General features: G+C 44.7%; 2 protein-coding genes across 2 annotated transcripts in view; both read right to left on the minus strand.

Moving 5' to 3' along the window:
- LOC309535498 (regulator of G-protein signaling 5-like) overlaps nucleotides 1-6,533 on the minus strand; it is a 28,468-nt gene extending 21,935 nt beyond the window's left edge. The window contains exon 1 of the mRNA XM_082228600.1: nucleotides 6,384-6,533. Coding sequence (XP_082084726.1) covers nucleotides 6,384-6,427 — 44 coding nt within the window. The 5' untranslated portion in view covers nucleotides 6,428-6,533. The remainder of the gene's footprint in view (nucleotides 1-6,383) is intronic.
- A 2,942-nt stretch (nucleotides 6,534-9,475) lies between these two features.
- On the minus strand, nucleotides 9,476-22,134 carry TADA1 (transcriptional adaptor 1). The gene is made up of 8 exons (XM_082226910.1): nucleotides 21,914-22,134; nucleotides 18,808-18,899; nucleotides 18,379-18,444; nucleotides 15,783-15,880; nucleotides 13,164-13,373; nucleotides 11,649-11,800; nucleotides 11,383-11,545; nucleotides 9,476-10,615 (listed from the first exon to the last, which is right to left on the minus strand). Exons 1-8 carry the CDS (start codon nucleotides 21,985-21,987, stop codon nucleotides 10,463-10,465), a joined length of 1,008 nt encoding a protein of 335 aa, XP_082083036.1. The 5' UTR covers nucleotides 21,988-22,134; the 3' UTR covers nucleotides 9,476-10,462.
- Between the last annotated feature and the right edge of the window lie 1,772 nt (nucleotides 22,135-23,906).

The raw sequence follows: 23,906 nt of genomic DNA on the forward strand, positions 1-23,906 counted from the left end.
CCTCCCTCAACAGATAAAGCCAGGGTTTGGAGAGTGGGGAGCTATGTGAGCTAGAGATAGGAGTTTTGTGACCAAGAAACAAAGCAGCGAATAGGAGAGGCAGAGCAATGTTTGAGAGCAGTGGTGGAGGTCTGCCTGGATCTAAGGCTGCAGCTATGGGAGAAGCAAGACCCTCTTGGGGTGCTGATGCTGTGAACCCCTCCATTGTAGGTTCAGGTTGTATATATGTGTAAATCGACCATATGTGATAAAGACACCACTGTCTCCATTGTGCCCATTCCCAAAAGGAAACATGAAGCCTGTGTCAGTGTGCCTGAGGGGGCATGTCACAATGCATTCACCCCAGGGGAGGAACTCGGACCTTATTTTGGTACACAGCCTGTGGAACAAGTAACAATGGCCGAAGCTGGCAACCCGTGAGAGCCTGAGTCTTGCATGCCCCCTTTCTCACACCATCCAGCTCAGTCACAGAAATAAGATTAACAGTTTATTGTAAATCAGCAATGCTAAGTTGGTGCTGCTGCACACATGATGAAATAACTATTAAGTGTCCGGACAAAAACCAAACGGTAAAAGAAGATAAGAAAATGTGGTTGTCAAAACAAATCACATCTATTGTATTACCAAGGGTCCAGTTTTTCCAAAAGCAACTATGGGAAAATTCCATTAAAACATAAAAAGAAATCAATTAATCCCATCCCATGATCAGGAAGAGATCCAAAAGGAGGTGTGTTTGTTTGGCTCTGCAAAATAAAATGGCATTCACAATAAAGGGAATTGTTGGCTTATTCACCATTTTGAGGTTGCATTTGCACCAGCTGGTTTCCTGGGACATATTCTAGGAAGCGCTAGTGCCATTCCCTTTCCACTGGTGTTGAAATTGCCTATGGCCAGGGCTTTTTTCAGCCAGAACTCACCGGAACTCAGTTCCAACTCCTCTCAGGTGGGCACCTGTCAGGGTTACTTCCAGATCCTAGCTCACAGAGGATCACGCTAGCCAGCGGTTGTTGATTAAAAGTCTTTATTGAGTTACAGTCTCCATTCTTGAGCTGCTGCGTGCAACCCTACGCCTTATGCTTAGGTCGGCGAAGCTCCTTCTGAGTCTCCGCCCCTTGCGCACCAACTTAATATCCTAGCCCTGCTCCACCTTTTCCGCCTGACAGTTCTCCTCTGGGTCCCTCTGCCCCCCTGGGTCTCTCCCTTCCGGGATTCTTCTGACGCTGACCCCCCTGACTCCCCTGTCTCCTTGCGCCGGGCTTTAGGACCTGGCTCTCTTTCCGGGCTGCCTACTGCGCCACCTTCCTGTGCATTTGAACTTGGCGCGCGCGCCCAACCTTCCACTTTCCGTCTAACCGTCACTTCACTCCCCGATGAAGGTGTGGCCACTCCTGACTCGTGCCCTCCCTCCTGTTGTGAGCTGCCAGCGCTAGTTCCCAGGCGCTCTTCCTCTTCCCTACTCTCTGGCGGTGACGTAGGTCCCGATCTCCAACTGCTCCCCTCTGAGTCCCCTCTGGCTCTTTCTTCCTGGGGTGTCCCCCTAGTCTCCCCCCTTGCCCTTGCCACTGGTGCTCCTCTTTGTGAATCTTCTGATTCACTGGACAGACTCGGAGATCTCGGGTCGTCGTCGTCACTCATCCTTTCTTCTGCCTCCTCCCCCTCGCTCTCTGTTTCCTCCCTTGCCCTCGCCTCTGCTCCTGAACCCCTGACAGCACCATTGCCATTCTAAGAGAACGAGGAAGGTGTTCGTGGTGAGTTCAGGTAGGTCTTTTTCTAGAAAAATAGCATAGACCACAGCTACTAACACTTGTGGGCTTTGTGAAATTATCTTTCTCCTGACAGGGATTTGAGTGACCAGTACAGCGGTACCTCAGGTTACAGATGCTTCATGTTACAGACTCCGCTAACCCAGAAATATTACCTCGGGTTAAGAACTTTGCTTCACGATGAGAACCAAAATCGTGCTCCGGCAGCGTAGCAGCAGCAGGAGGCCCCATTAGCTAAAGTGGTGCTTCAGGTTAAGAACAGTTTCAGGTTAAGAACGGACCTCCGGAATGAATTAAGTTCTTAACCCGAGGTGCCACTTTAGTGTAAAGCTGTAGAAAGGAGACATATATGTACAAGCAGCAAATCCCAAGTCATTTAGACCGTCCCCACAAAAAAATAAAATAAAAAATCAAGAGGGTTTTTTTTTTTCCTTTTAAGTTGGGACCTCTGTGGTTTTTCATTGGTTAAGTCTTCATGTTCTCATATTATCTTTGGCTTGCTATTCTGTTTCATCAGATGAAAACCAGGCTTTTTCTTTGATGGATAGTTCTCGTCTTTTGTCTTCCCACACAGATTTGGGCCCCTGCTCTTGTTGTTTTATTCTTTGATCACGGTGCCTCTGTTGTCACGGCCTTTGGCTAATAAAACTCATGGACAGCACCCATTTGTCTTCTTTCATCACATCACCAGGCACACCACAGCATTGCGCCCAGAGTTGCTGTCAAGCAAAGCTGGAATCGAAGGATGGCGGGCACAGCAAAGCAGCAGGTGTTGACGCAGAGCAGGTGTGGGACGGGCACAGGAGAGAAGCCAGGATTTGGCTCAAGCAACGGGAACATTTGGCCATAAGGGCAGCTCACTGACATGGCAAACTGGGTTTGGGGCTATGTTACTTCACACTGCCAGTTAGGGTTTCCACATTTTAGTACTGCATTCTCCCGGAGCCCAAGCCAGAATCTTTCTCCTCTGGCAGCTGATCAACTAGCAGGAATCATCGCCTGTTCCTCTGCTTTTCTTTTCTTTTTCAAAGGAAGAATAAGTTACATGTGCATGAGCACATTATGTTTATCACAATTCATCAGAGAAATGCTGGGTTTGCTGCTACCCAACGGAAGGAATTGTTCTCCTCATGCAACCTGTCCTGTCCCCCGTCCGCTGCTGCCCCAATCTTCCAGCTTATCTCACTCACACATTTATACTCTTTTCTTTCTGAAGTCCATGTCTCTGCCAGCCCTTTAGCAATATCAAAACAGTAGTTAAACACAGCACATAATATGCCTTATGAAGCCTTCAGCGACTCAGGACCGCAATACTGTCTCTTCCCAAATGAACTGAGACCATCACCTGAGGCCCTTCTTCGTGTGCCTCCTCCATGCGAGGTCCAAAGGGCGGCAACATGAGAATGGGCCTTCTTTGTGGTGGCTCCCCACTTACGCTCTCCCAGAGAGGCTCGCCTGGCACCTTCATTCTACATCTTTAGGTGCCAGGCAAAAACGTTCCTCTTCAACCAGGCCTTTGACCTTTAACTATCTACGGCCTTTCAGAAGTGGGTGGGATGTTTCTTATGTACTGGGATTTTTCCTGCCCCGCTTAGTTTTAATGCATCTAAACGGGTTTTGCTTGCTTGTTTGTTTTAGTTGGTTGGTTACAAATTGTTTTGAGTTGCCTTGGGCAAGATAAAGTGACAAACAAATTTAATAACTATTACTACGACGAGAAGTCAGTCCCGTTTAGCCAAGATTGATGTTAATGTTAATTAAAAACATGCTGTTTGCTGATCCAGTTCATTTCATTTCTTCCTATTGAGCAAGGCTCAGGGATGACTGATTAAAAGTTTTTTATTGCTGATTGAAGACCGTTTCTAAATTGCCATATTGTCACTTCTAAGCTCCTGTGAATTGCAGAAGCAGCTGGGGGGTGGAGGACTTTTCATTGCTGATTTCCTCCTCTTTAATCTTTTCATTTTCTCACAGTGAATTAACACTAATGCTATATAAAAAATAAAAATTTAAAAATAAACGGAAGATAAATAATTCTCCACTACCAAGGAAAATAAATGATCACTCTGTGGCAGTTACTGAAAAGTTGTTCAAACAGTAAAAAAAAAAAAGGCAAATATAATCAGTAGCCCACCCACCCCCAGTCATGTTCTACAGGAAACAGGCTGAACTAGCCAACAGGATGCTTTTAATTAAAGACCCAGGAGCCCTGGAAACTCTCAATGCCCCTTTGCCTGGCCACACTTGAGAAGTTAGTGCTGTAATTGTTTTCAGACAACCTCCATCGTCTGCTCAACAATCACATATGAAATAGAGGTAGAAAGATAACACAGAAAATGCTGAAATGCAAGATTGTAATGTAATCTGAATTCTCTATAAAAAGTGAAAGAATGGCAAACTGGAGAAAAGGGGGTGCATGGGGATGTAGCTTCTGCCGCCTCCTCCTCTCAGCTCCCTCAGTCTCCCCCCCCCCATGTTGCCATCCGTGTTTCTTCCGCCATTTTTGTTTCTCACCACTTTCTCTCCTTTGTTTCTCTCGCTGGGCGTCCCCTCCTGTCTGATGCACCGCAGGCCCAGTGCAATACAAGAAAGGGCCAGCACTGCCATGAAGAATTTGTCATAGGGGATGTGTGTCAGTAAGTGCTGTTGAAAAGTCAAAAGCTGTGTTTTGCTAGGAATGATTGCTAAGGTGTCCAAAGTCTTAAGAAAAAGCTACAGAATTCGTTTACTGTCTTCCGTATTATGTAGAGCTGCTTTCCATTGTAGTACCTTCTTTTTAAAAACCCATTGACACCCACCAAATCCTGAAAGGTATGCACTTTTACCAAGAAATCCAAGCTAGCACCAGCAGTACATGACAAGCCCAAGAAGGGGCTGCAGACGGCATGCTTAGTGATTGCTCTCCTCCTACAATCCAAATATAGCTTGAACCCACTCCCGAGTAATAAAAAACACGGAAATCCTGGGTTTAAAGAATGACCAGTAGCCCATTGCCTTGCTTGTGGTGACAAGCTAGAAACAAGAGATTCACTACTAAATAAGACCTGCAACAAAATGTTGCGGTGTGGTGTGCACTCTCTGCTCAGCCCTCCAGGCAGTCAGCATGTCAGCTTTCCATCCTTTTTTCAAAATACTCCATTCCACGCACTCTCAGAAAGAGGAGAGAGATATTTCTCTTCCCACTCCCACCAACAGACACCTAGCAGGGTTGTTTAGGGTTTAGTTTTTTTTGTTTTGCTTCATTAGGTGTCCTGCTTCTGCAAAAAAACAAAAAAACCCAGCCCTCAGATACTTCTCCCTTGTGTAGGGATGATGCCATTTTGGCTACATAAGGATATACTTGTGCTGCAATTCTACCATGTCTACTCAGAAGTAAGTCCCGTTAATTTGATGGGGCTCACTCCCAGGTAAGTGAGGTTGACTGCAGCTTTAGCTATGAACATATAGAATCCTTAGCACTTAGAATACTGAAAGAACTTCATTCATAATTTCACTAATCTTTATGATGACCTGTGCAAGCAATATCAGGATGACTGCAGGTACAATTCCTGTTCAGAAATTATCCGTTTTGCTGGGCTTGATAGTTTGGATTCACCCAGAGGGGTAAACTCTTGGAAAAGGAAACCTTGTAAGCAAGCAGCAAATCTGGAAACCTTCAGGCCTCCGATGTGTTTCATCAAGAGACAAAGACGCTTCTTTGCTTTTGTTTTAAGTTGGGATCTCTACGGTTATTATCAGCTGCTTATAAAATAAATGTTTATACCGTTATCTCATCTGTTATTTGGTTTAATGGAAATCCTAACATATTTACTGTATTTCAGTATTGTTATCCTGATATTTCAGATGGCCAACTGAGGCTTAAAGGAGCACAATATATTTCCAAAGGCCATTATCATTCAGCTCATGCCTTAGGGCTAACTTAAAAGCAGGTCATGTGCAGAATGGGACCTGTATCAAATCCATATAAAGTAGAATGTGTGTGTGTGTTGTGTGTGTGCAAAGGAGAATTAAAATGCATTAAAGATGAACAGAGTAAGAGCTAAGCCTTCTCCCCACCCACAGTCGCTCTCAAGAAAACTCCTATTAAGACATTTTTTTCCCTCCCAGTATGGGTTTAAAAATGGAAATAAATCCTACTGGGATAAAAACAGGTTTTTAAAAGGTAGTTTGGGTGGGGAAGGAGAGACGGCGGAGAACTCAGCTCACTCTTCACATTCTTGTTTTGCCTTAACAGAGCCTTCTATGGCAGCCTTCAAAATAACAGTTCACCTCTATAAATCCAAAATTTAATTAGCTTTCTGGTTCCATACATGCATAATAGAAAACAAATTAACTCAGTTAATCATACTTTTCTGTTCTGTTAAGCCACCTTCTTTCTTTACTGTGTTGGTGAAACTCATTTTATACCATCCTGACACCACCGGCACAGTCCGCCTGGCACTTCTCCTGCACAATCTGCACTAAAATGAATGAGAGCAGGAGAACATCCTAACATGCTAGGGATATATTTTCTGTCTTCAATGTACGCTAACTCTCCTTCTGAGAAAAGGCTGCTGTGTTCCTTTTCAGCCCATCAACCCATTAATTTTCCTGCTTAATAAGACAAACTGCTTCTCTCACCTTTCCAGACATGTGTGGGGCAAGGCAGCTAGTCCTTTGCACATCTTGCCGTGTGGTTATTGTGCCCTTGATGCCAAGAAGATTGTGTGTGAGGAGGCTGAGACTCCGTCTGGAACGCAGCAGCCGGCTTCTTTCAGAAATATATAGCAGCTGCCTTGAATCCCAGCCAGCCCCTTTGGCCAATCACATCCCGTGTGGTGATTCTGAGCGAAGGAGCATTAGCCGGACAGGCACAGACCTTGCATTTCCCAAGTTAGCTGCTGTTGACTCAAGACTGCTTAAGAAAGCATGGACAACATTTAACCTGGCAAATTATGGACAACCCAGTCCTTCTCCAAATCTTTGGGGCAAAATCAGTAAAACCCTGAAGGATTTATTTACAGTTCCAATATAATAATAGCTTTCCATTAGTCACACACACACACACACATATATATTACATTTTAAAGTTCTATAGCCGTGTTCACAGTACTTACTAGCATAAATATGCAAATAATCAAATAAAAGGGGAACAGGAAAGGGGAAGAGAACTGGACAGGGAGGCAGATAAAGGCAATATAAACAAGGATTTATAAATCGGATTGATAAAACGTGCATGATCTGGGACCTTTGTTCTAAATTTCACTGTTGCGGTAATTTATGCCTTCCAAGTAGAGCAATTAGTGCCCCAGAACCATTGATTGTTGTAGAGCATCTGTAGTTGCTTTTATACTAGGCGTGTGGTGTTTTATGAAGTATTTCTTTAAAATCTGCACCATGTGAACTGGCTTACGATGGAAAAAACCCTGAAATAGTTTGTGAAACAATCCACACCGTGAGCAGCTGGCACCCTGACAAGTCCATGTACCCCACGGCCCTTTTCTAAGGTGCAGGCCTCTTTCAGCTCAGCTTGCAAGGCCAGCCCCCTGCCGTTCCCTTCTCTAGCAAGGGAGGGAAGGGGGGGGGGGAGAAGTGCTTAGACAGCTCCCTTCTTTCTCACTATGGCAGGCCCCAGAGAAGCGCTGAAGTAAGGTGGTTCTCTGTCCCAGGGGCTGCCTAGGAGCAGACGAGAAGGGGTGACTGCCATTGCCAAACTCCTAGGGGGCTGATGGGCATTGCTATTCAAATGGGGGGGTGCACTGTGTCTTGTGATCAGTTTGTGGCGTGGGGCTTACCTGGCACCCCTGCTTAGCTTTCTTCTTTCTTCTACTCATCTTTAAAGTTACAAAACTGAGGGCATTCCAGTGAAACCACTCGTGTTTTTACATCCATTTGAATGTTCTTAATAAACCTAGACACGCAAACACTGACAGCTACCACTAGTAATGACAACCATTTTGCATCCCTGTTGTTCTCTTGTGTTCTGCTGCTAGAGGGCATAGAATCAAACCCAGGGATGCTAGTGCAGGCACAACTGCATGACCACTGGCCCCTTCAGCACGAAAGGTGTGCAGCCTTAGCTGCTGCCAGATGTGGTAAAGCAGAACACCACTCCGGCAATAGCCGAGAGCCAAGGCACACCAAGCAGTTCCCTTCCCCACCCTGGCATGCCACCCATCATTTGAGGCCCTTATTTGTGTGTGCCCTCCAAAGGAGGTACAAAGGGTGACAACACAAGAATGGACCTTCTCTGTGGCGACTCCCTGTTTCTAGAGTGCTCTCTCCAGGGAGACACACATGGTGCTATCACTATAGTCTTTAGGTGCTAGTTAAAAACATTCTTATTCATCCAGACCTTATCTTTTAGTGGGGTGGGATAGAAGTGCATCTGAGATGATGATAGATAGATAGATAGATAGATAGATAGATAGATAGATAGATAGAGATCTGAGTCGTCAATGGTGACTGGGATGGTGCTCATCTCGCTTCAGGCCGAGGGACCTGGCATTTGTCTGCAGACAGCTTTTCAGATCATGTGGCCAGCATGACTAAACCGCTTCCGGCACAACGGGACACCGTGACAGAAACCAGAGCGCACAGAAATGCCATTTATTTTTTGTAGGTTGCTTTTGAGTGCGGGAGAGTGGCAAATAAATAAACAGAATAAATAATCAGTCTTTCCCAATGCCAGTCACTCCAGCTTGCCCCACCCTCTGGCACCAGCAAGTACAACGCTAACACCTGCAGCAGGGAAGTTTTCAGGGGCACAGCCGTAGGCATGAAGGCTGAAGATGGTCATCATGCACACACATGGACGTCAGGGCAACCAGAGTACTTGATGTCACAGGATGAGTGTGACAGGGAGCTAGTTTGGCATGATCCTGCTCTCTGATCATGCACTGTCTCAAGAAGTGAGGAATACTTCATGCCAGCTGTTGCCCCATCTATCCCCTCAGCAAACCGAGGCACTGCCAAGTGGGAGCATTTAGGAGCAACTCTGTCAAGTGCTTGAGACACACTCACCATTTCAGAAGATGACCACAGAACAGACCCACCACCTACAACAGCAGAAGAGTGCTCAGTCACGAGAGAAAAAACACTTGTGTTCCCATACAGTAGAGTGTTTTTCCCAGGAGAGAGGGGTACAGCCTCCCAGCAGACCCTGAGTCTAGGATACATCGTTTTTGTGTCCTCCTTTTCACATCAGAAGAAATAAAATTTATACTAGTCTTACTGGACATAGAATCCAAAGTAGCACTGGAGATCTAGCGTAGCTCAGGTCCCGGTTCAAACTCCAGTTTAGTCATGCTATCAAACAAACAAAGCCTGTGTAGGGGGCTTGTTCAAAGAGCTTCATGCATGTTAGCGGGTAATCCTTACAACAGCCTGAAAGGCAAGTTGGTTAACATCCCCATATTGCAAATAGAGGGTTCAGTGTGTAGCTTGCCTCAGGCCACCCAGAGTATTCACTGCTGAGGTGGGATTTGTACCAGGAACATTTTCATTTGTAACTCAGTCACAGAATCATAGAATTGTAGAGTTGGAAGGGACCCTGAGGGTCATCTAGTCCAACCCTCTGCAGTGCAGGAATCTTTTGCCCAATGTGGGACTCAAACTCATGACCCTGAGATTAAGAGTCTCATGCTCTACTGACTGAGCTATCCCAGGTTAAGTCTATTAGCTACTACATGACACCAGTGCAAATGGATCTCAACAAGTCACTATTACCAAGCTTCAAATTCCCACCTGTATAATGGGGATCAAGAGCAAAACTTTTAATTCTATGCATGTGTACTGAGAATTAAGCCACACTGAACTTAGTGGCACTTACTTCTGAGCTAACATACACACGGTTTGGGCTGAAAGGCTGATGGAAGCATGTTCCACTGAAATCAGTGAGACTTGCTTGCAAATAAATCAAACAATAGTGCTGAAAGGCAACATGGCTAATTTGGGGCAGTCTAGCACATTTGGTTTTATGAACTCTCTATGCTTAAATTACTTTTCAGCAACACTGTAATGAAAAATTAATGTTCAAGGGAATGCATTGGTGATTTGCCACTCTGACAGTAGCTGGGAGAGTGGCTGTTGATGTTTTACTTGAACAAAACTCAAATTTGAAACAAAAAAATGAGATAAAAAGATTCTCTTTTATGAGAATTGTCTTACAGCCAATTTTATTAATGTGGATCAATATTTTTCCCTTTTGTCATACATTATATAAACCCAACACAAAAGCTCTTTGCTATGTACAAAGCTCTTTGCTATAGTTGCAAAGGCAGTCCAGGGCAGCGGCTCAAACTGCAGCCCTAAAACTTGGCAACTCTAAGAACCAGCCTCTGTCAATCTCTGGCCACAATCCTTCATTCCATGAAGGGAATAATAACAGGAACAGGTTCTCCACAGCAAACAATGTCACTTTCCTTTTCCACAGTGACACAAAACTATTTTTGGAATGACTGCCGTGCACTGTGATTAAAAGAGGGTGCCCAGGCAAAGCATACACCTTGCTGAGGCACTGCTCTTTTATCCTTTCTAGAAGCAAGCACAAAGCACTCTGGTTTCTCAAGTAATATTTCCATAGGAAAGAAGTCCACATTTCCACTTGGGAAAGCTGGCACAATAATGCAAGTCCTGTGATCCCAAAGTCAAAATGCCCAACCGGCAGGTCCAGGAGATACCAGCCCAGCCGATCGTCAGCACTGGCCACTGCTTCTGCCTCAGCATGTCAGGAGTCCTTCCTTTGCAGCCAGCCGCTGCCGATGGATCTTGTCCTGCTGCAGCTCCTCGTGGTTTGGGTGCCAGAGCTTCAAGATGATCCTTTCAATATTGAGGGCATAGACGGTGTGTGCAGGAACCACTTCTCGGTGGACCTACAGGTTACATATGAGGAAATGTTGTTAGCAACATATTCTCAATGTAAAAGGCCTAAAATGTCCAACTGGAACCAATTGTGTGTTTCTTATTCTTAGTGCTTCATACACTACATAATCCCCAGTCCAAGGGACAAAGAGTGTTTGATGCATGTGCCAATTAATTTTTCAAGATATACACCCTTCTTTTAGGGAAGGGCAGAATGTGTGCTCTGCACACAGAAGGTCCCGGGTTCAGTCCCCAGCATCTACAGTTAGGGCTGCGAGGGGCCCCTCTCAGAAATCCTGGACTTCTGCTGTCAGTCACTGTAGACAGCACTGAGTTAGATGGAACGATAGTCTGACTCAGAATAGGGCGGCTTCCTATGTTCCTAGCATACAGTTTGGGAATTACTGTACCAAGAACAGTAAGGTGAATATTGAGTGAATATTGAGTGAAAAGTGAGTTGTTGCCGTGTCCGATAATGTTTGCGATTCATAGAAAGATGGCTTGATAAGTGTATGTAAGAGCAGAAGTACATAGAGTGGGGACTGGGCCTGTTTGCCTAAATTTTGGGAGCTTCAGTAGGAAATTAAATTTAGTTCGCAGGAAAATCTAAAACAGTTGCTGGGTTAACAGCTAGATACAACCTGGAAGTTTATGTAGTGCATATGCACTTATACAGAAAAGAGCATTTCCTTCCTACAGTCCCAAGGTTACTTCTGTTGGGGTTTTGCCAGAAAACACTCTCTCCAAGCCAAGCCAACTAGCAGAATAAGGAAGTTACCTGCAGAGCTTCGAAGAGGTCATACATGTTGACTGGTGGCAGAGTGGCTGGAGAGGTGTCCCCAGAACATGCTAGGAGTAGGGCTGCTTGCTGCTCAGCATCATCAGGAGGTGGGTGTGAAGCAAGGTTTTGACCAGGAGGGGGAGCTAAGCATGTGGGAGGGCTAGAAAAAGAGAAATAGGGAGGGGAAAAGGAATGAATGAAAAAGACTAGTTTCGTATTCTAAAGTTCTGTCCTGCACCACATTAAAATAGGTACTTTCTTACCACTCAGTTAAGTTGTTGTATGCAATAACACTATTCTTCAGATAAGGCTGTGGGTTCACATTGCTTCCAAAGGCATACTTGAAGTGACCATCTCTGAGACGGTAGGCCTTTCTTCTTGATATTATAGATGCAAGGATATCCTTAAGATGCTTCTGCAGAGATAGAACTCGTATTTACTGCTCATGATGAGTACCAAGAACAACTTGCAGTTCCCGTCCTGTGATTATTACATTGCAAATACTGCCCGACACCCAGGCCTGAAACCAGAACACCCACTGGTCAAGCGGCAGAGCTTTATGCCCTGCACTGTCAAGTCTGCCAAAGAAATTGGAGACTAAATTGTTACCCAGAAGCAACCAGGGAATCAGTGCATCTCATTAGCATAGCCACACATCAGCCTGATCCAAATCTACACACCTTATCTCCTAAGAAGATGACCCTGGCAGACTTAGTGTCAGGACCCCCACTCTAAGCAGCAACAGGGACTCTGACTCATAACTGAAACGAGGAGGGATGGCCAGAGTTATTGGACTGGCGGCACTGGAACTAGAGTTGCTGGAAATTTACATAAGCCCTTTAGATTAAAGGCTCTTAGGAACTTTTGCTAATTCATGTTTGCCATGTTCCACTATAAAGGCAGGGAGGAGCAGAAGAAATAGTGGCCCCAAGGTTAACATCAAAAGCAGGTAATAGACTAGGGGAGATGTATCCCCATCTTTACTTCCCCAACTTCACTCCCTCACAATCTGTTACCCACACTCCTTTATCCTCCAGCCCAGCTCGCTTCCAGAGGTGCCTGAAGCAAAGAGCATGGGAACCTCAGGTGGAGAAGGGTTCAATTACCCTCACCCACAGTCTGATCCAGGATGCAAGCCCCTTCATTCTGTTTTATATTTGAATGGGGTAGGAATGTGAGAAACAAGCATAAGGTCCTGAATTCTGCAGACACTTTTTGCAAATCACAGGCCTAATGCTCACATAGGTGCTGCCTCTTCTCTGTATTCATACTGAATCATCACAGAAAAGCAGAAGGCAAGTCAGTCCCTGTACTTGTGAGTGTGGTAGAGCCTGGTTGATCTTTGGATCATGGCCAATGCACATATGTACAACTAAGAGCTTAAAAAAAAAGAGAGAGAGAGAGAGCAAAAAGGTTGAGATGCTTAGAAATCCAAGGCAGGGAGTCAGATTTTCATCAGAACCAGATATGGCTTTGTTTTCTTTCATTCAGCACTTAAGCCAGTATTAAATGCTTTATAAAGTCCAAGTTTGTATGCCAGCAGAGTTACAGAAAAAGCTCAGCCTGCCTTACTCATACGCTGAGAAATAACACCAAAAGTGCTATCATATATGCTTGCAAAGGCTGGTTTTGTTTTGTTTTTTTGTTTTGTTTTGTGGGTATCTGTTTTGCTTATTTCTATAGTGATAGCTGGTTTTAATTCCATACCATACACAAAATAAGATGTTTTCTGCCTGCAGCAAAACCAGGACCACATTTGTCCTTCTGTGTTATCTCACCTCCACAGCATAGACAACAACTGTCACTGCCTCTTCAGTGACATTATCCAGTCCGTGCTCATAAGCAGTGACAATCATCCTTCCCTCCAGCTGGCCCCAAGTGGGAAGCATCATTGTATGTGAACAGAGCTTCAGATCATCATCTTCTTGGGGGTCCTTGGCCACAAACTGCTGAGCTCCAGATAATGGATTCTGAGGCTGGAATCGGTGCTGTTAAGTATAACAATACATTTCAGTTCTCTAAGCTAAAACACTGAGCGAGATTAAATAATGCTTTGGACACATAACCTGCCACTTCCTTAAGACTTCAGAGAGATAAGAGAAATTAAACACATTATTTCATCATAGCAGCCCCCTAAACTGCAATCCTATACATGAAGAAAGCCCTACAGAGTTCAACAGTAGACACTCTGGGATAAGTGCATATAGGATTGAACTCTTAAGGATATAGATCACCTCTGCAACTCCACAGAAATATACAAAAACAGTGTCCAACTTCTTACTGGGCATTTCACAATTATTCCTACCCAATTTATTTATGTATGCATTCTTATCATGTTTTTGCAATTTTATCACTAGCATGTATGTTTATACAGTCATACCTCATGTTACGTCTGCTTCATGTTACGTTCTTTCAGGTCTTTCATGTTACGTCTGCTTCATGTTACGTTCTTTCATGGCGACCCGGAAGTACTGGAAAGGGTTACTTCTGGGTTTTGCCGCTCGCAGATGAGCAAAATGACATCATGTGCATGTGCAGAAGTGACAAATCACAACCCGCGCATGCGCAGACGTGCCGCTGCAGGTTGCACTCTTTTCATGTTGCGAATGGGCCTCCGGAACAGATCCCGTTAGCAACCAGAGGTACCACTGTACATGAGTTTAGTCTATTCAGCTATTCAGTCTATTGTGTAATTCTCAAAACAATCTTCTTCTGTCTAAGCCTCTTTTATATATTTGCACATTAAATAAACTTCTTAGATGCAAGTTGTGAAAGACAGGAGGCCTCTTGAGCATTTTTTCCCATTTATTTGAGTATAAGATAGAACTCTACCAATTTTAACCATATGGATGGTTATGCTGATTTTATTAATGTAAGCAATTTGTAGACTACTTTTTGTTTTTTAAAAAGGAATTAATAAAACAAAAAATATTGTAATGTTTCTACTTTTGAATTGAACATCATTCCCTTCACATAGCCGCCATAGTTGAGAGCACATTCTTTGCACCAAAAGCAGAGAATATTGTTTCTCATTAATCTCACTTGCACTTTTGAGAGTCCCTATCTTCATGCTTGTGGAGAAGAGATTGATAATATTAAAACTGTATCAGAAGGCACCTCAGAAACCAGAAGGGGCAAAGCATGACTTGGCATGTTGGAAGGTGCGTCCTTAACACCCAGACATCTTTAGAACTGCTGCTGATAACGACATCTACTGGCTCCCTAAGCTATTCTGCTCTTCTCCTTCCCTTTCCCTCCTCCATCCAAGCTCATGCAAAAGCCTTTGAAATTACGTTATGCAAATCTGCCTGTCCTTTAAGGCTGGCTGTTGCATTTCTCTTGTGTGTGCCACTGATGGCCTTCTGAGGGCTTCTGCTGTAGTGGCACCTCATATGTAGAACTCCCTGCCCCAAGAGGTTATCTTCCCCTTTATTTGTGTTCTGCCAGCAACTGAAAACTTTCCTTTTAAAAAAAGCTTTTATTTATTTTATTTCATACAATTTATACATCACTTGATTGTAAAATAATCTCAAAATGGTTTACAAAAAAGATAAATCAATAAGAAAAGTTAACAACAATTATTTAAGACTTTCCTAAACTTTTAAAATAACAATATACTAAAAACAGATTAAAACTCATATCAATTTTCTAAGCATCTGGACAGGATTATCTAAAAAAAAAATGTTTTAGCAAGTACCCAAAAGAGTACAGTGAAAGCACCTGCCTGATACTCCTGAAGGGGAGTGAAAGGCGGGATATCAAATCCAAACTCCTCTTCTTCTTCAATAGGCAGGGAGTTCCAGAGAGCAGGTGCTGCCACACTAAAAGACTGAGTTCTTACAAATGCAGAATGGTTATTAAGTGGCACCTATACCGGGGCCTGTTCCACTTTTGATTTTATTGCTACTCAACTGTATCAGTTGCTGGTGCTGCTTTTGGGATTTGCTTTCAGCTGCTGTTTCTGGCTTCATAATTTGTATTCTAATAGTTGGGTAATGGTTGCTTTTGTGTTTGTATTTCATTTGTATGCCACTTTGAGCAACTCCTTTGTGAATGGCAAAAAGTGGGGTATTCATATTTTTAAAAAAAAATTCTAAGAAGTCTGCCAAGTTACTGTTGGCCAAAATTCCAGTCCTAGGTCGAGTTCTTCCCTTTGCTCTCCCAACATCATTATCTGAAACATTTCCACAATGCTAAACCACCTCAGTGGCCACCACTGGTGGAGGTGTGGAAATGCACAGTATAGTGAACTGTACTAAAGGTTTTGGAGAGTGTGTCGGGAACTTGAGCGGGGGCTGCTATTTATGATAGCAGCTCTGCATTTTTTATCATGTTGGTTTCCAACATCTAGGCTTAGTTTTCCTCTTTCTAATGCATGTAATAATGGACAAACTTACATCAAACTTCTGCCGAACGGAGGAAAACTTTTTCTTCCCCTTGGGCTTCCCTGGTTTTGTTGCAGAACCTCCTGTCCATGGCAAAGAGCCAGCACCCTCTGGAAATGGAAAAGAAGAAAACAGTAAGCCTTAGATTTGGCAAGGATCTAAACCTCCATTGCACCCTGTCCAATTTAAATATCCTGGTCATCACCGTCTATCACAAGTGCCAGAGGTTGCAACCTCAGCTTCCCAAACCACAGTTTCCACTTTTCTGGGCTGAGCTATTTTCTGCTACTCACACCCAGCATCACACTCATGTCTCTGAACCACAGTCAATATCTTTTATAGTGTACTCTCTGGAGCAAAAGGACTCCTTTTTATTATATGTTTATACATTACTTACATCAGTGGGGCACTTCAACTGGTTGAGATGCTGAAGAATGGCATACTTTAAAAGAACACTTTGCAGCATAGTTTGAAGTCCATCACAAAGTTTGGCAAAATGAGGAACACAGCTGGGTTACCCTGATGAGAGTGCAACTGCTAGAAAGCTGGAATGAGGAGAACCAGGGGAAGCACAAGACCACCAGGGCTGCCTTAAGCACCATATTGTGGCAAAAACTCCATGGACATGGAAGAGCAATGATTACACAGAGAGAGGACATGTATCTCAGTTGATAAATAAGAGTGTGCTGCTTCAGGGCATAACAAAAGCATTTTTGAAGAGAGATAAAAATAGACCCCCTTGACTTAGGATAATCTGTCGTGAGTCAAAGAAGAGCAAATTGCCATCTTCTCTTGCAAGCTCCAAACTGTATTTTAATCACTTTCGCAATAGGTCTTCTACCTTACTCCCTGAAGGACTTCTGGAGAATGTTCTGTGTGTGGCAGCTCACAAATCTACCCAATTAGACAGAATCAAGGCAAGTCTTATTTCCCAACACATTCAGGATCAGACTTGTACTTCTGAAACAGAATTCTGAAAAACATTTAAGACTGCAGTCTCAAGCACACTTACTTTCATTTCAAGTAAATGTGCTTATGAGTGCGTTGCTTCCACTATCCTGACTTTACTGTGTAAGATATGCTCAATATAAGGTTTATTTAATCTTAAGACAGGCAAAATATGGGCATTTCAACCTGTTCCTACAAACTAGGTATGCTGCTCAGACCTATTAGTCCCACTGTACAGGGTTATGATGAAGCTGGCAGACTGCTCACAATTAGCTCAAAGAGAAATCAACCCAGATGGTTTGCACTTGTCATGTGTGGGGCTGATGAGAGGATGAAAGTCCCCAGTTTCTTCTGCGGGCTTTTAAGCCTGAGTCATGGAAAGGGAGGAGGAGGAGGATAAAGAGATTTGGTGAGCAATCTACCTGCATCCCCAGGTGAGGAGGCCTGAGAGAAAGGCAGGAAAAAGTACAGGTACCCAAAGATCTGAGGGTATGATCACAGTGCAATGATCACAGTTGCAATCGTGGGTAGAGGGGGAAGTGTTGGCCTTCCAACCAGTCAATCAAGTTTGATATCACCTTTGCCTATTTGCAGATATTTATGGTGAGGCAACCTAAGGAAGCATTCTAGGAATAGCTACAACTGTCCTATTTAAAAGAGAAGACTCCCTGGAAAAGACCCTGATGTTGGGAAAGATTGAGGGCACAAGGAGAAGGGGACGACAGGGGTTAAGATGGTTGGACAGTGTTCTCGAAGCTACAAACATGAGTCTGACCAAACTGCGGGAGGCAGTGGAGGACAGAGGTGCCTGGCGTGCTCTGGTCCAGGGGGTCACGAAGAGTCGGACACGACTAAACGACTAAACAACAACAACGTCCTATTTAAAAAACCACAGAGAGAAAATGAATGCTGCTTCTGTGTGCTTCATTCCAACTCCCGTGCCAAGGCTTAATATGAAAACTTCAGGGTCCCTCCTCTATTCTTATGTGCCCCACTTTTCTGGGTCTATTCATTCTGCAGTACACATCTGCAACTGAAGTTACTTATCAATAGCATCCTTAAGATCCCTGCCAATGTCATTCACAATAATGAAAGATATATATATTTCCAGGTTTCAAAAAAAGCTATTTTGGGAAGGAAGCAGCTCTATTTGTTTCTGAGAAGTACCGTATTGGCTCGAATACAAGCAGCACCTGAATATAAACCGCACCTTTAAAACTGGAGGGAGGGAAAGAAAAAAAGAAAATATACCCAAATATAAGCCGCTCCATTCCTTGCTGCTCCTGGCTGCATGGGGGGAGGGGGAGCTGCGCTGTGTTGCCGGCGGCCTTTCCCCTTCCTCGCTCTCTCCCTTCCCGACCTTGGGGGAGAGGATGGGGGACTGCACGTGGGGCGGGCACCACTTTGCCGTGCTCCGGGCGCTGTTTGCCCTCCGTTCCTGGCTGCATACCACAAGGTTGCGAATATAAGCCGCAGTTTTAACTTTTCACGGTAAGAATTTTGGAAACAAGTGAGGCTTATATTCAGGCCAATATGGTAAAACAGACTCAGCATGCATCTAACCATACTAAAATGAATATTAGAATTGCTGCTGAAGTAAACACACTACAGCTCTCTCTCCTAAAGTCCAGGTGCATGAGTGTTTTTACAGTCGACTTACCAGGTGCAGAAACCAAGATCTGGCATCGTGTGAGAATAGCCAACAGGAAGTCATTGTGAGAATGGACTGCCAAAAGAAAAGAAGTCTACATAAAGATGTCAGCAAGCCATCTTACAAGAAAACATTGCACTTGCTTCAGCATCATATAGTGGCACTGAAGATGCCCCTTGAGTCTACACAGCAAGTACAGAACTAGATACAGAGCTAGAGGTGCTTGAGCAATGCCTGATGCAATCTCAGAAACCAAAGGGGTGGCTAAACATTGTCTTCATTGATCATGGTGCCATTTCAGTGCCCTATAGTTCAACCCACCCTATGGCCTGCTCATAGCCGAATCATGTCATTACTGTACAGTATTGCAGCTAACCCCCAAGTTCAGCATGAGATTCATGGAAGCCACATAGAGCAACTCACATATAGTTTTCTTACCATTGTCTTGTGTGAGGAGCCTCCGCGCTTCTAGGTCAAACTCTTCTTTGCTGATCTTTTGCTTAAACCACAGCTTCAAATTAGCCCAGTATCTGTGAAATATATAAATAATGTACCCTCAATCCTAGCCTTCGCTTCTCAACAATCTACTCTTTCCCCCTTCAACCCTTTAGGAGAGACTATCATGCAGTTTCATACATGAGAGCAGTGGTGGCCAAACTTGGCCCTCTAGCTGTTTGGGGACTACAATTCCCTTCATCCCTGACCACTGGTCTTGTTAGCTAGGAATGATGGGAGTTGTAGTCCAAAAACAGCTGGAGGGCCAAGTTTGGCCACCACTGCATTGGAGGAACCTCAGGGGTTATCTAGTCCAAAGACGAGCAGAACTTCAATCAGAGTTAATAAATTTAAGGAACAATTTGACCATCAGGACTCTCTGTTGAATATCAGAGCCTGGAAACAGAACATAGCACTATGGAAAATTATGTAACTGCAATACTCAATCTGAAAATAATAAAGTCGAATTTTACACCTCAAGTTCCTGGCTCCAGCATAATCCTACGTGTACTAATTACACAATTCAAAGAAAGCAGCTGGAAATTGCCATGGAAGTGATTCAGTTTATGCTGGCTTTTTTCAATGCTTCCCCTGGGGTAATTAAAAATTGTGTTCTTTGCAATTAAACCATGGTTATATTAAGGGCTTTCTTTCTTTTTTAAGAAAAAGAGGTACTGGGACTTGTTGGCCATTTTTTAGGGGGAGGACGTCTCTTCTTCGCCTGCTTGCCCCACCGCCATGGGAGAAAAATAAAACAGGTAGGTGGTCTTTCAACAACTGGTCTACATTACAAGCCATAGCTGACTTTGTCACAACTGCCTCTCCCCCACCCCACCGTCATGTACTGCCCCCCTAATAAATAATAATTCTGGGCATTTCAATTCAGTGAAGGGCTCGTAGATCTCTGCCCTAGTAATTCTTGTCTGTTTTGTTTTAAATATATATTAAGCTGCAACAAGAAAATCTGTTTACAGACGAATGCCAGCAGGAAGATCAAGGCAATTAACCAACAACCAGTTTAAATTGGCATTAAACAATATTAGCTGAAACACAAAATATTACATAAAGAAGCTTACAAATGTTACATTGGTCATCACAGAATTACCTATTACTGAAAGTAGAAACTAGCTTCACCTTTCCCACCTACCCCTTTCCCCTATATACCATGTGTTCTTTGAAATATTGAGGCAACTCAAGCAAGCTTATCCCAGGGCTTCAGGGCCGTTCCAATAAAATTATTTATAATTTTATTTTCAGCTTTTACAAATATTTCGACATGAAAAACCGAATCTTTACAAATTTAATTTACTTCCCCCTCGACTTCCCTTCCTTCCTTTCTGAAGTTATTTATTTCATATATTTTTATTACTGCATATCCAATTAAAATATATTTTAATTCCTTATCTTCCCCTTAATTGTCTCTTACTGCACATTTCTATATCAGTCCCACTAATGATTTAATTTGTTTACAGTGTGTCTTCAAATAGTTCAATAAATTTCCCCATTCTATTTTAAAGAGAAGAGGAGAGTGGTCCTTGAGCTTTGGGCACCTGAGCTGAACTACAAAATGCTCCTCTGTAGATGCAGCCATTTCTGCCACTGTGGCAGTGGGCAATGCATTCCTTGGAGGCCACATCTGCTACCCTTGCGGATCCTGCCACCCAAGGTGGTCACCTCACCTTGCCTCATGGGTGGGCTGGCCCTGCAAGGTTTATATTCTCTCCAGAACAGGGCACTGTGCTCTTATTTAGATATTCCTATTCTATTAGACAAGCCTACCCAGATGTTTAGGGATGTGGGTGGCGCTGTGGGTTAAACCAATGAGTCTACGGCTTGCCGATCTGAAGGTCGGTGGTTCGAATCCCCATGACGGGGTGAGCTCCCGTTGCTCAGTCCCTGCTCCTGCCAACCTAGCAGTTCGAAAGCACCTCAAAGTGCAAGTAGATAAATAGGTACCGCTCCGGCGGGACGGTAAACGGCATTTCCGTGCGCTGCTCTGGTTCGCCAGAAGTGGCTCAGTCATGCTGGCCACATGACCTGGAAGCTGGACGCCGGCTTCCATGGCTAATAAAGTGAGATGAGCGCCGCAACCCCAGAGTCAGTCACGACTGGACCTAATGGTCAGGGGTCCCTTTACCTTTACCTTTACCCAGATGTTTAGAAAGTTTGTGTGAGTTTCACAGTCTATTCCATTTTGGTTTTCTGCCTCTCTCTCTCTCTCTCTCTCTCTCTCTCTCTTGGCGTGTTTTTAATTAGGGTTGTAATAAAAAGGAAGTGCTGATTTTTATTGCTTTCATCTTTTTTTGTTAAACCACCTTGAGAGGTCCCTCCACGTGCACCTGCTCGCCCACTTCAGCTGGTGGAATCGGCACGACGGCAGGTGCCCATAAGACCCATTCCGCATGTGTGGCACCCCGATTGCGGAGTGTGGCGGCGACCCTTTGGAACTCCCCGCCTCTGGAGAGCGAGCGGGCTGCGCTCTTCGGCACCTGCTCAACACACACCTGTCTGGGCAAGTTTAGAAATGCTGAAGTGAATTTTGATCCATTCTGCTGGCATTTTCACTTTTAACTAAGTCGGGTTGTGAATTTCCCTCGATTACATTCTCTTTTCCCTAGACCGCGGGGAGGTTCGGTTTGTTTGCTTTTCGTACGGTGGAGCGGTATATAAATGTTATGAAATAAATAAAAGGAGAACATAAAACGAAGGACCGCCGCTCTTTCCGCTCGACGCCACTTGGATGCCCGCGGCAGCGAAGGGCGTTTCTGGAGCGAGATGTCGGCGAGCAGAGATTCGGGCGCCGGAACAAAGAAACGAGAATGCGGCGGGGGGGGGGGGCGCGGAAGGACTCGGGCAGTAGCCGCCCGTCCACCCAGCCCCCCCCCACCTATTTGTGAGCCGCCCCGGCAACGCCCGCCCCGCGGGTGCGAGGCACAAATCGAGGCCGGCGCTCGGGCACGGCCTACTAGGCCCCTCGCGCCGGGCGCGGCGGCTAAGCGGCCGGAGGGGCCGAGAGACCGAAGGTGAAAGGGCCCCGCTCCTCACTCACTGCTTGACGTTCTCGCCCAAAGCCTCGCTCAGGTTCTTCTTGGCCGCCTCCAGCTCGCTCACGTAGGTCGCCATGGCTCCGGGCGCCGCCCGCCCGCCCGCCCGCTCCGCTTTGGCCGGCCGGTCCCGCCGCGCCAACCTCAGAGACGATCCTTGACGGGTTCGTTTTGCTTTTTGGTTTCGCAGCTCCCGGCCGTAATTCCTCCGCTCCTCTCGCGCGCCCCGAGTGACTTTCTGCCTCCGACTAGTATAGAATCAGAGAATGGTAGAGTTGGGAGGGACCCCAGGGTCATCTAGTCCAACCCCCCGCCAAGCAGGAATCTCAACTCAAGCCTCCATAGCTGCTTAAGGAACCTCCAAATGAGGAGAGTTTCCCACCTTCCTCGGAGGTGGCGGGAGTCATAAAGTGGAGGGAAGTTGGGTGCTGAGGAAAACCTAAACGAGGGTTCGGGGCTGCTGTTCTCTGATGTAGCCATCTCAATTAACCGGAATATGTTCTTAAGTCACAGCTGCTAATAGGCAGAAGGGCAAAATTCAGGGCATATTGCAGAGACAGCCAAGTGGCCACAAAGTAATTTTATCTAGCAACTGGCAGACAGCTTTTAATCAAAATGTGGCAGAAAACATTCCCACTCCAAAGAAACATCTTTATGATTTTTAAGAGATAAGAAAGACTAAACCCTTCATTGCTCTTTGTGATGTGCCAAGCCCCAAGCGGCCCAAATGCGTGTGCGCCATATGCAAAAAGCTCTTACCTTTAGGTGGTGCCAACAATTCCCCACAACCTGAGCACCTCTGGTTGGGCAAAACACATTTCCAGCCCCTGAAGCAGATTAGAGCTGACCCTAAAAATATCAAAGCTGGCCAGCTCTGCATTTCAGCCGAGGGACTTCATATTTTGAGGTAATTTTAATCTGTTTTAGTGTTTTAACTTAAATATGTTTTAAAGTATGGTTGTGAACTTTTTTCTTGCTTTTTCATAAACCATTTTGAGGGGTTTTTTTAAACCACTAAGTGGTGTAAAATTTTATGAATATATGCCACCCTTCATCCATGCAACACAGAACTGAACTTACAGATCAGATAATAATAATAATAATAATAATAATAATAATAATAATAATAATAATAATAATAATAAATAATGCTGCTGATGATGAATAGTAATAATTTATTATTCATACCCTGCCCATCTGGCTGGGTTTCCCCAGCCACTCTGGGCAGTTCCCAATCAAATATTAAAAACACAATACAGCATTAAACATTAAAAACTTCCCTAAACAGGGCTGCCTTCTTTTAAAAGTAGGATAGCTGCTTATTTCCTTGACATCTGATGGGAGGGCGTTCCACAGGGTGGACGCTACCACCAAGAAGGCCCTCTGCCTGGTTCCCTGTAACTTCACTTCTCGCAGCAAGGGAACCACCAGAAAGCCCTCGGAGCTGGACTTCAGTGTCTGGGCAGAACGATGGGGCGTATTAATTCAGCGTATTATTGTTGTTGTTGTTGTTATCTGATCCACATCATCAGCGTCTCTCCCAAAGAGACCTGGGAACTATAGTTTCTTCACAGCATTAACCTCACAGAGCTCAAACTTCCAGCACCTTTTGTTGTTGTTTAGTCGTTTAGTCGTGTCTGACTCTTTGTGACCCCCTGGACCAGAACACGCCAGGCACTTCTGTCCTCCACTGCCTCCCGCAGTTTGGTCAAACTCATGCTGGTAGCTTCGAGAACACTGTCCAACCATCTCGTTCTCTGTCGTCCCCTTCTCCTTGTGCCCTCCATCTTTCCCAACATCAGGGTCTTTTCCAGGGAGTCTTCTCTTCTCATGAGGTGGCCAAAGTCTTGGAGCCTCAGCTTCAGGATCTGTCCTTCCAGTGAGCACTCAGGGCTGATTTCCTTCAGAATGGAGAGGTTTGATCTTCTTGCAGTCCATGGGACTCTCAAGAGTCTCCTCCAGCACCAGAATTCAAAAGCATCCATTCTTCGGCGATCA

Source organism: Podarcis vaucheri (genome assembly GCF_965113315.1).
Source record: "Podarcis vaucheri genome assembly, chromosome: 6".
Lineage (NCBI taxonomy): Eukaryota > Metazoa > Chordata > Lepidosauria > Squamata > Lacertidae > Podarcis > Podarcis vaucheri.

What these genes read in the sequence shown, in the direction of transcription:
- TADA1 (XM_082226910.1), bottom strand. Translation starts at nt 21,987, where the DNA reads ATGGCGACCTACGTGAGCGAGCTGGAGGCGGCCAAGAAGAACCTGAGC. An exon ending in GCTCCTCACACAAGACAATG is followed by an intron (nt 18,445 to 18,807) that starts GTAAGAAAACTA and finishes TTCTTTTGGCAG; the next exon opens with TCCATTCTCACAATGACTTC. An exon ending in CCGTTCGGCAGAAGTTTGAT is followed by an intron (nt 13,374 to 15,782) that starts GTAAGTTTGTCC and finishes TATACTTAACAG; the next exon opens with CACCGATTCCAGCCTCAGAA.